Source organism: Parus major, chromosome 5, assembly GCF_001522545.3.
Source record: "Parus major isolate Abel chromosome 5, Parus_major1.1, whole genome shotgun sequence".
Classification (NCBI taxonomy): domain Eukaryota; kingdom Metazoa; phylum Chordata; class Aves; order Passeriformes; family Paridae; genus Parus; species Parus major.
Window position 1 is genome coordinate 40,281,034 of NC_031774.1, and position 17,098 is coordinate 40,298,131.

Genomic DNA, 17,098 nt, shown 5'->3' on the forward strand with positions numbered 1-17,098 from the left:
CGGCCAGCCTCGTTAGCGGCAGTGCCAGCGGCAGCAATGCCAAGCCGGGAGGAGGTAGGGGAGAGCAGGGCCGGCTGCTGAGGCCTTCCGAAGCTGGGACCAGCCGTACCTTCGTACCAAATCAGCCTCTACAAAATCACAGAATTAATTTAGTTGGAAAAGACCTCTGAGATCATCGAGAGCAGCCAATAACTGAACTCCACCGTATCAACTAGACATGGGCACTACACATCCAGTCCTTCCTTAAACACCTCCAGGGATGCTGAATCCACCACCTCCCCATGCAGTCCATTCCAGTATATAATCACCATTTCTGTTAAGAAATTCCTTCTAATGCCCTTGCATAGTTTGAGACTATGCCTTCTTGTCCTGTCACTGGCTGCCTGGGAGATGAGGCGAATTCCCACCTGGCTACAGCCTCCTTTCAAGCAGTCATAGAGTGATAAGGTCTCCCCTGAGCTTCCTTTTCTCCAGCCTAAACAACCCCAGCTCCCTCAGCCACTCCTCAAAGGACTTGTGTTCCAGATGTTCACCATTTCTTGAGCCCAAGCCACATGATATTTTCCAGAGAGAGATAATTTGTTTGCCAGTTCCTAAATCAGCATACACATTTCTTGTAGCCTTCATGAAAAAGAGCAGGTGTGAACCTTGCTTCTCTTACTCTGCAGTCAGGGCTCATATTGAAGGCAGGATGGTGGCAGATACTCCTTAAACAGTAATTACATGTGTGTATATGTGTGTTACTACAGAGGCTCCACTGGGTAACTGATACCACCTGTATAACAATGAGTAGCTCTGCTAAACTTAAAACTGCTGTTGATAATCAAACACTATTAAAAGCAGTGACAGGACTTCAGCAACCAAAGTACAATATTCTCCCTATTCACCTGAAACAGGGAAGAGCCACTTCCCTGGTACAGGCAACAAAACCTGCTGCAAGACCTTCACAGAGTAACTCATGATCAATCAGAGTGTTTCTGCTGCAGTCCATCCACAAAAGTTACAGATGGGGGAAAGGGAGTGGCAGAGTGGAGGTAGATGGGAAGAACTAATGTGAAATTTTGCCTCACTTCCCTGCATCCCCACAGTTTTTCTTAGTTTTCCTCTTGGCCCTAGGTCTGAGCCAAGCACAAGGATGTATCTTGAGTGCAATGCAAATACAGTAGCTGTAGCACTGTTTCTCTTTGGTGGTCTTAAATTGCAATGAAACATCTTTAACTTGGCAGAATCATCTATTCTTTGGATCATCTTGGTTTACGATTGCTCCTGCCCATCAATTAATTTATAAAAGTGCTCCAAGGGAACATCAGACTAGAACAGAGAATTGAAACTCAGCAGCACTTGTCCTACCAAACTTAAAATAAGATAGGTGAGAAAAGATGATTCCTACTACAGGCATCATTCCTCATTTTGGCCAGCAAGTGCTTCTTTCAGGACATGTAAGTAGAGCCTTTGTAGTATGATAAAGCTGATGGGCAAAGCAGCTGGGAGGAGCTGTGAAGGGCACTTTTCTCTACACAATTCAATGAGTATCTGATAACTGAAGAGATGTTTTTAAATCCTCCAGATTGAATGCTGAAGTTACAAAGGATCTAGGGAATCTCTGCAAATGGAGGTGACAAGTAGCAGTATGAAGAACTGGAGGGTAAAGTATTCAAACTCTGCCTATGTCCATTATATGAGCTTGGCTACTTGCTTGTTCCTCTCCAATTCCTCAAGCATTCAGTACAATCTCATAAAAATATTCCAGCAAGTATTTTAACACAAAAAAGATTTTGTGGCTGGAACCATTATCACAAGCTGACAACAGAGCATTTTCCTATCCATTTGCATCAGAATCTCCTGCACATCGTGAAGTGTATTTTGTGTATTTGCATCTTTCTTTGCTCCTAAAACTAACTGTATTCTTGTTTTGTTGGAAGGTCTGTAGTTGAATTTTTTATATCAAGATATTCACTAGCCTTAGAAAGAAGACAAAGTTCTTGGTTGCATAGTGAAAAGTTTATTTAAAGGGAGTATGTTCCAATATATTACTACAAATCAACCACAACACATCAAATATAAACAATACAAACCAATTATAGAAGGAATGCAAGCACACTATAAATATAGCCTTCATACATACCCTTCAGAAAGAGTCCAGTGCCACTTTTTTTTTTTTTTTTTAAATATCCTCTTCTCTATTTAAAACTCACCTCCTGGTGAGCACATGAAAAGCAAACAGTTGGTGCTGAGTACTCAATTTTGAAATCACAGGACATCAAAAATATTCACATCACATAGATAAGGACTGACAAACAACCATCACAGTTCACAAGAACATAGGTTTGAAAAAGGTATGACCAGCTACAAGGTGCTCCCCATTGAAAGCCTGTTGCTAATGGCTTGGAGCTGTGAGTGGAAAGCACCTGATACCCTCTGAGGAGAGCTGTTCCCAGGAGATCCTAGAGGTTGCAGGGAGGCCATCTCTAGCTATTTATCATTTCCAAATGATAAGTAAACAGCTCCTAAATGTCAAGGTCATTACTTGGCAAGGTCTCCTTAGCTCTGAATTTTGTGGCTGGCATCCTGCTTCTTGCCCAAGGGACTTGACTCACCAGTCCAGATGGGTTTAAAACAGATAACCTTCACTGATGTCTCAGAAAATTCTTCCTTTCTCCTTTTCCAATAAAGGCTACATTTAATGTACAATGATTCTGAGAAAGAAACATGTAAAATACAGAATGGAAACTAGAAAAGTCAAGGAGACACAGATCCACCATCCACCTGGCCTGATGTGCCTTCACCTGCAACAGCACCAAAGTTTCAGAGTAAGTAGCCAGAGACTGTCTCCAGACAAATGTGGAATATTCCCGCAGAAAACTCTCCTCCTTGCGATATACATATGAACTCTGCTATTTTATGTACCTTCTAAAATTTTATTTAATTGGTATTTACTGCAAATCAGCTTCTTTAGATAAATGCCTTAGCACTTTGCTAAACTCCTGTCTTCTTTCACAGTCTAATTAGCAATGTACTTAACACAATCAGTTCTTCATTCTGCCAGTTGTGACATTCATCATTCATCTACATGACATTGTCACATCCAATATTTTCCCAGATATGAGAAAAGGAGAAATAGTCTTTTCTTTTACACTTGTAGATATTAAAAAAAACCCAAACAAAAAGCTTTGTTGCTTTGGTCTCTCATCCACACTCAATATGCATAAGAACACAGCACTCACAAGTCAGGATTCCAACACTCTTTTTAGTGAAAATTATGAAAGGCCATAAGAAAAACTCTTCTAATATCTATCTAATGTTCCTCTGGTCCTTGGGTTTAGTGTCAGCATATCAAAAGGAATAGTCCTCTGGTGTTCCTAGACATCTGACAGCAGCATATGAAGGCAAAGAATGTATGGCACCAGGAAACTCAAATACCATTGTACCGCTCATCTTACAGCAACAAGTCCATCTATGAACAGATTAGATCTCCAGGAACAGCCTAGAGGGGCTCTCCCTGCCTGACCTTAGCAAGTACCACCCCTACCCAAATGGGCAGAGAAATAAGAAATCTCTTGTATTAATGACACCTATGGTTCTTATTTCAGACATGCTCTTTGTTCCTAAGGCACCTTGTGATAAATTCTCTGTAGAGTGGCTTTAATAGGGGTAGTGAGACAATAAGGAAGAGTATAGGCAGTGGGGATGAAAGTGAACTCATTTAGGTGAACTAATTCCCCAAAAGAACAACAAAATCTTTCAGCAGCTAGACCTATAATAAGGTTAACCTCAAATTCACCTCACCAGGTCCAGCACTGCAATAACTGACCCACTGCTGGCCATAGATGGAGGTTACATGCACACACAGGTACAAGGAGACAAACTGACAGCCACCAAGAAAGGCATGTGGCTGCCTTCTAGACTCAGTGCATAGTAACTTGACTTTCTTAGCACCTGAAGTCAGGTAACTAAGCTCTTCCTCTTAGCACATTTTCATCTTACCTGTTTGTGCATATTAAATGGATCCCAAGCATTAATTTGCTAGAAGCCTGTGTCTGACACCAGTACCCTTTCCTGAGAACATGTATTACAGGCCTCCAAAGAGTCTGAGTAAATGTAAGCAGTACCAGTAGAGGTCCTTGATTTGAGCAATTTTAACTCTCTGTTCTCAATTATTTTAAACTCCTGCTGCTACATTACACCTAAAGCAAAAGAGAAAACAATGGAGAGCTTATTACCTTCTCTGACATAAAAAATTTCAAACAGATTAGTACCATTATTATAACTAAACATTTATACAAAGTAATTTTTTTACAAGTCCTTTGCTAAAGGATATATCTCTGACTGAACAGGTAAATTTTATTTAGATCTAAATTATATTCAAAACAAAATGGAAAACAATTTGTGCTTTCACAGAAGCAAAGCCAAAATGCAAAAGAAGCTTCTTCCTTGATTTAGCTTTCTGAATTTCTAGAGACAGAGGGAAAGATATATTAAAAACCTATTTGAAATGTTCCTTCCACAGAAACAAAGAAGAAATTTTCCTTTCCTGAGGATTAATTTCCCTCTCTGAAGTGCAACTGAATTAAAACTTTATTTTTCTTTCTTGACCCAAGGTCTAATTCCAAAAATGTCTATTTAAATAAGAAAGAAGGGTTTCCATAACAGCCTAAGCCAGCTAGCAGGATTGAACACAAATCCAGGAAATATACCAAACTGAAAAAATTACACATGTGAAATAAGATTATTTCTTTGAAACAACTATGGGTTTGATATTGAATGGGAATGGCTGCTGTTAATCACTAGCCACACAGCCAAGTTATTTGATTTATCACAAAATTATTAAAAACTGCATATCCTTCCAAAAAGAAGTTGTCACTTTGATAATAAATGCTATTTGAATACCTGAGAAACAACATACTTGTATCATAGGGAAATACAAGAAAATGAAAAAAAAAAAAAGAGGAATTATCCTGCACAACTGTGAAGCTTTTCTGATGATTAAATATTCCTTAAACTATCTTGTGTTCATAAAAGATACCAGATACTTCTGGGAAACTTAAGCAGTGAAACAACACACACCAAATGCTTTCAGTTCCACTGCAGCAGGCCTGTGGGCAGGCTGCATTTGCAGGCTGGGCACATATTCATTGGGATGATATTCCACATTCAGTGCTGCTTTTGGGCTTAAATCAATGAGACCAGGTAGATGGGCACAGTTCCAAAAGAGTGACCCAAGCCTTATTAAAGATTGGTCCACACTTCAGAAAGCAGGGAACTGAACAATAGGTTTTCTACCTACAGTGCAATTTATCTTACCAAAACCCATTAACTAATGGATTGAAAACTGGCACATACTATCTATGTGTCAGCAAGTGATCAAAACTGGTTGTAAGGCAGGCCTTATTAATTTTTTAAAACACGACAAAACCTATTTCAAATCTTATTATGAGCAACAGACAGAAGAGGGTAGTAGCTGCAAGCTAGGAACAGGGAGGCTACAGTACAGTTTTAAATGGAGATAACCCACTAGCCTGCAACAAGCTGTGCAGCTGAAGATCAATTCTGGAACATCTCATGTACATACAAGTTAGAGTTCCCTTCAACATAAAGAAATCTTAATTAGAAAGCAGAGTAGGTGCCAAACAGGTGCTAAACATGTTAACCAGCACACACACACAGGGTTCTGCAGGTCTCACAGCCAAGGACCAACAGCAATCACTGAGTGGGACAATGCTGACACTGTGGTCAGACTGAAGGGTCTATTCCATCTTCTGCTTAGTGCCTAGGGGACAGTGTGCTCTCCCCTCCCACTTCTGCTCAAGCAATAGCCAGCCACCAGTGGTGGTCAGGAGGACTGACTCTGAGAAGACAGATAAGATCACAATAGTTAAGGGCCCTAAGTCTTGCTCAAAAGCTTAGGACCAGTTCCACACAAGAAAACCCAAAATCCTGCCTGTGTGCAAATATGACTGTAAGTCAATCATCTTACTCTAAACAGTGGACAGCCCAGGGCCTGTTACTGTCTCTTGCATGGCAGTAGGCTGTACCCCAGGATCTCCACTTGACTAGTGATGCCTCTTAGGGTTAACTTCTTGAGGCTGAGAGATTCCTTGCTAGTGAATTCTCACTAAATGCTAAAAGCACACAAAAGCTTGAAATCTTAGCTAAGTGAGATACAGGATTGACTGTGCACATAATCCTTTAGATGTAAACTGCTAGCCAAGTCTGGGACTAAGTCTGGATCCAGACACACCTAAATTCCTCTCAAGGAGTTTAAGAAATAAGGAGGTCCTTTCTCAGCCTCCTGACTCAGCACAGGGTCTCCCTGACAGTTTTGTCTGACCCTGCCCTCTATGCAGTAAACCATTATGTATACCTTGCCATCATCTCTTGTTAAATTATTGTCACATTTACTCATAAGATCATAGAACGTTTTGGATTGGAAATGGACCTTGAATATAATCTAGTTGCAACTGCTTTCCCATAGGCAGGCACACCTTCAACTAGACCAGGCTGCTGCACCTGCAGAGCTGTGTGGGAAACAAGTTACACGTGCTGGGGTGCTGTGCCTGTGGGGCTGTGTGTGCTGGAGATGGGTTACACCTGGTTCACAGCACTGACCTGAGTGCAGGATACCTGGTGAGGAGGGAGAGGGGATGGGTTTGGAAGCCATGAGAACAGCCTTTAGAGCATATGAGGAGAACTAGGCATCCTACAGTTACTGCTGCATGTAGTGCTTCATGAGGCACAGGGGTACTGTAATCCGTAAGTACTGGAGGAGTCACACATTGCAGCCACATCATGATCATTTCTGATGTTCCTGGCACAACCCTGCCTTCCAGTCCTTGTCTGTCCAAGTATTTTGTACTGTATGTGTGTGAGCTGACTGACATGACTGATCCTGTTATCTGAATGATGCTTCATTAATCTCCTTGTCACATTTTTAATCAGTAATTTTCATTATTCGCAAACCAACACTTTAAAAAGGGTAGGGGAGTAAAATCCCCAAACATATATTTCCTTGTGATTTGCTTTTCTAACTCAATTCTCCTTTAAACCAGAAGCTGTTATGAAAGGATACTGTCAACTGCAGAATGTGATGAGTAACTCAGGTGGCCTGAGCTGCAGAAGTGTCTTCATAATACTCAACTGCTACTGCTGGATTTTCTTGTCAGCTTTTTAAGGACTTGTTTTACTATATGGGTATGAATAGTTGTGCAAAATACAATTAAACTGTTAACTGCGTTTAGAGTGTTTCTAGAGGTTTCAATAATTCCAATTTTATTAGCAATGACAATTTCAATAAACTTTTAATGGAATGTTTATTTATTTTATAAAACAGCACATGAAAAAAATCTCATTTCTAAGAAAAAAATATTTAAACACTTTTCTGAGTCTAAAGGCCTGAAGAGCCAAGAGATTTTTGAGAATTTCTGAATTTCTGTCTGAATTTAAATTATTGAACTTCCTCAAATTTTCCTGCTTTCACATCAGCTGTTACAGTCTGTATCAGATGGATAGAGACCATAATTTGTAAGGATACAGACCTTCTTCCTTCTTTCTCGTAAGACCCACTGAAGCTGGAAAAGAAGTATAGTCCCATCTCCTACAATTTGCGACAGTTAATTCTAGCATTGACCTTGTTTTCAGAGACTGCCTTGTGTTGCTAAAGCATTTACTAAATAAACCTGCCATTTCCATGTACTTGGTATCTTTTACTTCCTACATCATCTGTGGGAAGAAAATTATTAGTCTAATCCTCTACTGTAAGATTTTACGTGATGCAGTCTTTTAGGTAATGGAACTAGGTGAAATTCCATAAACTTGTGACAATTTGGAGTTCACAGATTGACTTAAGCTTGTACCCACTTTTACAAAAACACTTCCTTGACAAGCATTGAGTGATGAACGAAAGTATTTTTTCCTAATTAACAACATAAAATATAAGGTAAGAAACAACCTAGTGAAACATCTAGGAAAAATGTAATTCCTATTTTTATTTCCTTCAACAGTCCTGCAAAATTTCACCATGGAGTTTCAACACCACCAAGTTTTCCCAGAGGCTGAAGAACAGACTGAAGAGCCCTGGCATTGACCATACATGTATGTGGCTGATTTTACTGCTCTGGGACACGACCAACTTCTGTATTCTATGTGCAACTTTTCTTCTGGCATTGGCCCAGTGTTTTTTGTGTGATCATAAATAGTTTTAGGGTGTTCTCCAGTGACTTGGTACAAAAGGCTCATAGAATCAGAGTACCTTGAGTTAGAAGAGACTCATCATGATCATTGAGTCCAGCTCCTGTCTCAGGACACCCCACCAATCAGAACATGCACCTGAGAGTGTTGTCCAAACACTCCTTGAACTCTGTCAGTCTGGGTGCTGTGATAACTTCCCTGGGGAGCCTGTCCCAGTGCTCAGCCACCATCTGAATGAAAAACTTTTTCCTTATACCCAACCTAAACCTCCTCTGACTCAGCTTCAGGCCATTTCCTTGAGTCCTGTTACTGGTCTCAAGATTGAAGAGATCAGTGCCCGCCCCTCACGAGGAAGCTGTAACTGCAATGAGGTTTCCCCTCAGTCTCCTCTCCTCCAGCCTGAACAGACCAAGTGACCTCAGCCACTTTTCACATGGCTTCCTCTCCAGACCCTTCACCATCCTTGTGGCTCTCCTTTGGATGGTTTTTAATGGCTTAATGTCTTTTTCACATTGTGGCGATGAAAACTGTCCCCAGCACTTGAGGTGAGGCTGCCCCAGTGCAGAGCAGCACAGAACAATCCCTCCCTTTCCCGGCTGGCCATGCTGTGCCTGATACACCCCGGGACAGCGCTGGCCCTCCTGGCTGCCAGGGCACTGCTGGTTCATGTTCAACTCGTCATCAACCAGGACCCCCAGATCCCTGTCTGCAGTGCTGTTCTCCAGCCTCTTATTTCCTAGGCTATACACAACACACCAACTATGAAATGTTATGAAAACTGATGCTTTTTTTATCAGCAAACAAACCACTACTACTTCTCTGTGAGAAGTGAAGTGTGTCACTCCATCAGCAATACCTAGGAACTGGATAGACAAAGGATGGAAAAAAAACACAACACCTTACCTAAATTGTTCAGGCCTGATTCAGGTGCTGTATAAAGGCCACAGGATGTTTCTTCATTTCACCCATGAGAGGTTACAGGAAGGAATAGCCCTCTCCAAGCTGCTAACTGAAAGAGCATCTTGCTCTGACAGATACCAAGCCCTACTGTTTGGTCTCCCTGTGCTTGACCTGCTTGAATAAGGTAGCTTTGCAGTTCCCCCCAATCCTGGTGAACACACTCTCTCTTTTGAGGAAGGTGGCTGTTTTCTCCCCATCTCAGGGCCCAAAGCAGCAACAACTCTGCTCCTTGCCCACTCGCCCAGAAAACCACTGTTCTCCAAGCAATGCTCTTCCAATTTCCACTCCTGCTCACAGCTTGGGCTGCTCTACTGCTTTCTCTCTTACCATTTTGACCTACTAAGTGCTCTGGAGCAGTGAATCAGTAAGCAGAGATAGTTAAAAGTAAGCTTGAATATAGAGCAAATTGTACAGCATTACAATATACCCTTTATAGGAAATACGCAGCCCTCCTATGAGAGCAAAATCTTTGGCTTTAACTACCCCAAATAATTCTGTCCATCATTTCCTCACAATAGAAGGAATGGACCAAGTAGAGGTGCTTTACCTGGACGATTTAAAAATAAAACTCAGAACTTTTCTAGTATCACCATGGAAAGTAATTTTTTGTCTCTGCAAAGAGGTATCAAAATGTAAATACAGCAGTATTCTTAGAAAAGAGAACTATTTCAAGTTAAAAGTATTAAAATAAACAACAATTAACATGTTTTAAAATTCATCTCTGATGGATTAACTTTTCCTTGCTCAACTCAGCCACTACTTAAGCAGAAGGTGATAACTGATACCATCACTAGTCACCAAAACATGCCAAGAAACTTCCTAACAATACCTTTGCAACAGCAATAGCAGCTGACAAACTGCATTTCTCTGGGAGCCTTTTCCTTGCTACATATGGGTGCAATATCAGTGAACCAACATCCTGCTACTAAGAAATATTTCCTGTGTATTTATTAGTTGTATTCCAACGATTTTGTATTCATTCAGCATGGTGCTAAGTAATGTCTTCTGCTTCACATCTGGATTACAGAAAAAACTTCTGGTAATCGCTGAGGTTTTAATTATCTACATATGCCTATTATCAACAGATACAACATCCAATTCTTAGTCTGTGGAAAAGCCTTTCTATGGACTATGAGGTGTGCACCCTGCTCCCACCCCCTCTTCAAGCATGAGCTGTGACTGCTATTTGGGGCCCACCTGTTGTAGCACTGCCAAGTCACTGCAGCACAGGGTGCTGCTGGCCAGCTGCACTCCCACCCACTCATGTGAGTGAAGGAAGCACTGACTGCTGGTGGCTGTAGCGATGGTAGGTGATGGGGTTACGTAACCTGGCTAAGTGACAAGCCAGCTGTGCTTCTGGCTCACTGAAGCTAACAGCTGACCTCTAGTGATGCAGATGCAGCAGGAGAGTTGGAAAAGTTATTCACAAAATAGTAACAGATTATTTTCACTTCATTTTGTAACAGCACAACAGATCAGAACCACAACCACCTGAATGTGGCTTCTGCGCAATTGCCAGCTGTGACGTGAAGGCCCAGCCCAATGCCTGCATGGAGCAGACCTCCTGAAGTTTTGGAGAAAGAGCAGCTGCCTGGGAACAACCAGGCAGTCACAACTACCTTTCTCCCCTGGGACAGCGGGAAGAAGGAAGAAGGGTGTGGGGAGAACCAGTTCAGGTTCAAGTCTGAAGAAGAGCTGGCAGAATTGTGCCATGGTTCTGTCACACAGTAGTGTGTCAGGCAGTACCAGGGCTGGGTGGCAGCCTGCTACACTCACCATCACCTGCCTGCCATCCTTGCCCCTTCCCTCCTCTTCAGCCAGTGTAGTAGACGTGAAAGAACAGAGTCTTATTGCGGAGCAGAGAGTACGAGTTATCAAATTTCAGCAGGTAGATGCCCTCGCCCGGGTACTCGTGGCTGCCTGCCTGTACCTCCCGGTGGCTGTTCCTCCGGTACACAGGCATGATCTCTCCATAGCGGTTCCGCAGATAGCTTTTGGAACCCCGTTCCACATCACCTGCAGGGGACAGTCCTGAATGGGAGAGAGGAGACAAGTAAGTAGGCCAGAACCACTACATAACCCAGAAAAAGACTAACAGGAGCAGAATGTAACACAGACTTGCAGCTACATGGAAAGCTAACCGTGATAGCATTATCCAGAGCATCCCCTCCAACCTTTCTGCAAATAACTCCCACAAAGTCCAGTCTCCCTTATCACAACAAAGGTCATAACAAGAACCAGTTCTCTTGGGAATACTGATGGGATAGCCCTCCAGCCCAGTCTCCTCGCTTTTTTAGCTTACCTTTTAGACACCTCACTGCTTTTATACATGCAAGAGCAGTCCTACCATACAGACTTGAAGCAAAGAGAAGCAGGAAAGATCTTTGCTGTTACCTCATAGTGTTTATGTCCTTAATTCACTTCTCCAAGAGAATTCCTCATAAAAGAACCTACCCCTATTTACAGGGCCTGCAAAATTCAGACACACACCCCCCAGCTACACTGGTCACACATACACTGAAGCCACAAAACAGGCAACATTACTGTGTGTTTCCCAATTACAGTGACACAGGCAGCAAACATTTCAAATACAGTCAGAAGGAGCTACTGATGTACAGGGGAAAAAAAAAGAAAAAAACAAAAAACAAGCAAACTTCCCCACCCCCCCAACAAACAACAACAAACAACACCATCACCCCCCAAAAATAACCAAAACAAAGAAAAAACCAACCAAACAAAAAACAAAACAACAAATAAACAAATCCCCCCAAAAAACAACACCCCAAAACAAAATCTTCTTGCCTCCACTCACCACCAGACATTTCTCAGTCTGAGAGTCTAACAAAAAAAATCGGGTTAAAATTTCAGACTTTCATCTTTTTATCAGCTAGAAGTTGACTGAGTGAATTCTGATCTTATTTTTCCATGTGTTCAATTTTAAGAATGCTCTTGGAGAGGACAGCCATTAACATATGCTGAAGCAGGAAGGGCCAAATGCTTTCTAATCACTCTAACCAAGAGCCCAAAAGGCTGCAGAGATAGCAAACGGGCTGACTAAACAAAGTAGATGGAAATTATAGTGTCTGACAGATACTCTCAGCAGCATGGCAATAAGCAACACAAATTAACCTTTATAAGATCTGCACTAACCTTCAATTTCCTCATCCTCCTCTTCATCCTCCTCATCACTGGATTCACTGACCTGAACGGTAATGGCAGTGCTAGTAACTGTGGTCCAGTCAAAATAGACTCCAAACCCAATGTCATAGTCATCTGTAGCAAACTCCCAGCAAATGCATTTCCCATCAGGATGGGTTGGAACACGGACTGTCACCACCTCGCCTCGCTTCACCACCATCCGGCCATTCTTCTCCTTTCCCATCTTGGCTTTGAATTCCTTCATCTTCTCAGTGGTCCACGTGGTGGGTGCAGCCAGAGGGGGAGGCTGAGCTGAGACAAGGGAAAAGTCACAGGCTTACATGACTTTTTACTACTGACTGTTGCCTGAAAACAGTGAAGCCATTTCTGGTACGGGACCTGCATTCTGGGGCCTGCTCCCAAAAGCCCCAGATGTGAAGTTTTTCCACTCACTAGCCAGGAGCCCAAATTTCCAGCAGGAATTAGAAGTATCTCCAGGACAGTCTCTGTTCTTCTAGCAAGGGCAGGCACTTAAAAAGTTACCCAAACAACAGTTCTTCCTTCAGGACTCACCTTTTCTCTGCTCCCCAAGGAGGTCTGCGGTCTCCAGCTCAGCTGAAAGAATATCCACGGCACCAGTGTGATCTGACTGAATCATGACTATATCCCCTACTCCCTGAGGTACATGGTAGCTGGTTAATGGAACAGCTTCCTGCACAAAGGACATAAGAAATATTGTCACAGAGACCATTCCAGTTAAAAAGTCTCTGCCTAGATTTGAAACAACTCATTAGTAACACAGGCATCTTTATGAAACCAAGTCAGACCTGCAGAAGCTTCTATTATTAGTGTAGGCTAGCTCTGAGACACCTCTCAGCACTGTTTTCCCCACTGCACCAAGTCATGAACTTTGAAGTCAAAACTGCATTAGTTTCACTGATTTCACTCCCCTTGGCCTCCCAAGGAGTCCTGGGCAGGCACATTTTTGCACTTGCATCAGAGTTAATTGTCACCCCTCAACAAAGCAACAAATTTATAGATTTAGCTGATTATTCTTGGAAAGAATTCCCAACACACAATCTCTCTAGGGAGAGCCTTTCAGCTCTGTGTGCATCTAGACTACAATCAAACTGTCATTGCTGCATCCCAGTTAGAAGTCCATCTGGTTCACTAGGGCCGCTCTTATGCAAAGTCACAGATCCTGAACTCAGTGTCACTTGCACAGGTTTTCCTGACTCTATCTGTAAGGCAAACAAACTGGCTGCACACAAGAAGAAACAAGGGCTTTTCAGTTCCCTCTTCCATAAATCTGCAAGCATGGAATTTCCAGAAGCAACAGGTAGGAGCAGAAGGTAAGAATTACCTGGAAGCCTCATTGAGCAAGGAAGGAAGGACTAGCAGAAGACACAAGAGAGATTTTGGAAATTAGACTGATACCGTTTATCTCCCACTAATGCACAGGAAAAAATGTAACTGAATCTATGTTAATACTACTTTTATCTTAACACAACCCCTGGAGCCTCAATCCCATACTGACAAGCACAGTAGCAGGTCAGGTGGGAGAACTGTTGCTGCACTTCTTTGTTCTCAGACATAAGAAACATCCATCTACCTTTTTGAGAGACTGGACTTGGTCAGGCAGCTTCTCCTCTAGTTCAGCCACTTTCTGGTACCCCAGTGTGCCAATTTCTTCCTTTGAGTGCTCTGTTGTGCCCGTGCTCAGGTGTGGCCCAGCCTGTGACCTTTTGGAGGAAGAGAGGAATACAATTCAGCACCTGCACCCAGGGCACAGCCAGCAGAGGAATCACTGCTCTGGACCTGAAATTCCAACAAACTGAAAGAACAAGCTTCTGTGGTCAGCACCTGCCAACTGGACAAAGAACGCCTGCCCACCCCAGTCCTGCCATCTCTGCATGATTACCTTCCATGTCAGCCAGGGGGAGCAACTTCAGTGGGATACTCCATATTTACCGTCCTTTAGATAGCAGAGATTCACTGCACTCACCTCACAGCATGCTGGTTCACCAACAGGACACTAAGGACAGACATCAGTAGCAACTTTTCTGCCCAAGAAAGGACAACTTCTTTTATGCCAGCTACTGCATGGCATCTGCATACTCCCTCAAAGGTCAGCTGGATCAGTGAAAGAATTCAGAACCATTTTGACAGCCATCCTGAGAATGTCATCTATTTAAGTAGCCCATTATGCTTTTTTTACTATGCCTTTTCCTACTGCAATCCCAACAGATACAGGGGGCACCCAAGTGTCTCTGCCATATTCAAATATATTCCACAGATAAGCAAGAAGTAAGACATACAGTGGGCAGCACAATAACTTAAGCAAAGAGGTCTGAGTAACTGCACTGTAACAAAATAAAATGGACATGCTAAAATAATAAGAATGGTACATAGCAGGAAAAGAATGGGCAAGAAAGGAAATGTCTCTGGTATTTATTCTCTGTTGAGGGTTTTCTTCTAAATTATATTGAAAAAAATTGCTGCATGTTGTCTATAGCTAGATTTATAATCCCAAACAAGCTCATATGCCAGAAGAGTGTCCTCTGTAATGCTCTCATTACATATGTGAAACTACTGTGAGAAGCAACCTAGTATTAAATAGGAATAGAAATTTTTGCACTTTTGAAAACCAAAATCTTCTCACAGCCCTATAAAACCAATGTCAGCTGCCTTGCTTTAAACGATCAGAAACATGAGAACACGGCATTAAGGGAAAAAAATTTATTTCTTCAAATGTCTCCTTTCAGAAATGAGAAATATTCTCATTAGCAAGGAAGCATGCTATGAGTATAGTTTGGAATAATTAAAAATAAAATAAAATAAACACAGCTCAATTAAGACTCATGTGGCATCCACAGAGAAGACTTGAACAGGGAAAATGTGGCTTTTATTTTCAAATTGTAATTTCTATGGCACTCCCAAATTTATCCAGCTTCTACCAAATCTATTGACAGTAGGCATGCTCAATTATTAAAGTATTCTTCAGATAGGATATAGAAAATATCCCCCTGAAAATGTACTAGCTCTTATAATGAATTGTAAAACTGCATAGGGTTCCTTTCAAGCTGAATGACTTTGTGATTTGAATAGCTGAGCCATGAACTACATTTCACAAGCTTTGAAACAACCTTGAAGCCTGTAAGAACAGGTCCTCCCATACTGATTCCGGTATATACTGTCCCGAAGCAGAAAATTCAGTCTCCAGTCCCTTCTTTTTACCTGCACAGAACAAACTGCCGTATGGAAGAGGTCACAGGAGTGAAACAGACTGTCACGCATGTGGGCCACAACACACAAAAAGGTTTTCCTACCCGCTCTGCGAAGTACTGGACTCCAAAGGATCAACTAGCTGATCTGCAGGCTCTGTCTTTTGGGATGAGTCTTCATTTTCTAGCAACGAACAGAATATAGGAAGAGAAGGTGAAATGAATGTTGGTGTTTATAATACACTGACAGGAAAAAAAACCCTGCAGGCAACACTCAGACACTGACAAGGTCACAGAGTGTGGAACAAAGACCTGTGCCAACCAGTTTTTCGTGTTATGAGCTGCATCTAGAACCTTGCGGAACAAAGATTTTTAATGGCCTCAACCCTAGGAAAGGGGGAACAAAAACCTACGCATGTTTTTGGTGTAAAGCCGTTCTCAGAAGCAGGGTTCATTCAGGAACTACTAATCCTACCTTTAGAAGAACAAAACAAGGCCAAATTTCATCATGTAAAGCTGAGCTGACAAAGCCCTGGAAAAAGCAATCATGCAGCAGTTCACAGAGGGCATTGACGAGATGGAAATTCCTAGGTCGGTGCTTAAAGGACTGTCTATAAAGATGGCTCCTGGTCTTCCCCCGAGTCTCCCGAGCTCAGGGAAAGCTCTGATCCCACACGACTGCGGTACGCGCTTCACAGCCCTGCTCTCCTGCTCTCGTTAAGGCAGTGGACAGAGTACGGACAAGTTCCAGCTCTGGTAGGATGCTGATGCCCCTCGGAACCGCTGGCCGTCCCCAGGAGTCAGGGCTGGAAGGAGACAGCTCCAGCCCGGGCGCACGCAGCCCACGGCAGAGTCCAGCTCCCGGCTAGACGGGGCCTCTCTCACCGGGGAACGCACAAACCTCCATCAATGCTCTCTCTGCCCGCCGCACCGGGAGGAACTCTTGCGGCAGTTCCAGGCTCCCGAGCGGCGGGTGAGCAGGCGAGCCGCGCAGAGACCACAGCCCGCCCCTCTCGGCTCAGCCCCAGCACAGCCGGCACCGCGGGCGGCACCCGGGCGCTGCTGTCCGCAGCGGGCACCGCCACCGCCACCGCACGGAGCTGCCACCCGGAAACACGGCTTCTCCGGCAGAAACGAGCAAACCCACCACGTAAAGGAAGCTCTCCCCGTAAGGCCAACGCTAAAGACGCGCCGCCGGGCTGTCCCCTGCCCTGCCCAGTCCGTACCTGCGGGGTCCCGGGGCGCGGTGTCGCCGCCCGGGAGCTCGGGGCGGGAGCCGGCGGAGAGCGCGTCCGACATGGGCACGGCTCGGCGGGCGGCCGGAAACACCCGAGCGGGGCCGGAGCGGGGCGGCCGGAAACACCCGAGCTGGGGGGACGGAAACTCCCGAGCGAGTGCGTGCGAGCCGGGCCGCAGAGAGGTGGTGGCGCCGCGGTGCTCATCCCTCAGTCTCCCCCCTCGACAACGCAGCCAATCAACATTTAGTTCTGCAGAGCCGCGGGGCGCGGACGGCGTTGCAGGCTGACAGCAGGGAGGGAGTGGCGGAAGGGAGAAGGGGGAGCGCCACCAGGAACTGCTGGTTGCCAAGGTAA

At 43.7% G+C, this 17,098-nt stretch overlaps 1 protein-coding gene across 1 annotated transcript; it reads right to left on the minus strand.

Moving 5' to 3' along the window:
* Window positions 1-1,979: 1,979 nt before the first annotated feature.
* TMED8 (transmembrane p24 trafficking protein family member 8) lies at window positions 1,980-17,052 on the minus strand. The gene is made up of 6 exons (XM_015630199.2): window positions 16,733-17,052; window positions 15,612-15,690; window positions 13,895-14,024; window positions 12,856-12,994; window positions 12,295-12,594; window positions 1,980-11,175 (listed from the first exon to the last, which is right to left on the minus strand). The coding sequence occupies exons 1-6, from the start codon at window positions 16,803-16,805 to the stop codon at window positions 10,958-10,960; spliced, it is 939 nt and encodes a 312-aa protein (XP_015485685.1). The 5' UTR covers window positions 16,806-17,052; the 3' UTR covers window positions 1,980-10,957.
* Between the last annotated feature and the right edge of the window lie 46 nt (window positions 17,053-17,098).

Coding starts and splice junctions, on each gene's coding strand:
- TMED8 (XM_015630199.2), bottom strand. CDS start 16,805: ATGTCGGACGCGCTCTCCGCCGGCTCCCGCCCCGAGCTCCCGGGCGGC. Junction 15,691..16,732: donor CGCGCCCCGGGACCCCGCAG/GTACGGACTGGG, acceptor GTTCGTTGCTAG/AAAATGAAGACTCATCCCAA. Junction 11,176..12,294: donor GGAGGATGAGGAAATTGAAG/GTTAGTGCAGAT, acceptor TCTCCCATTCAG/GACTGTCCCCTGCAGGTGAT.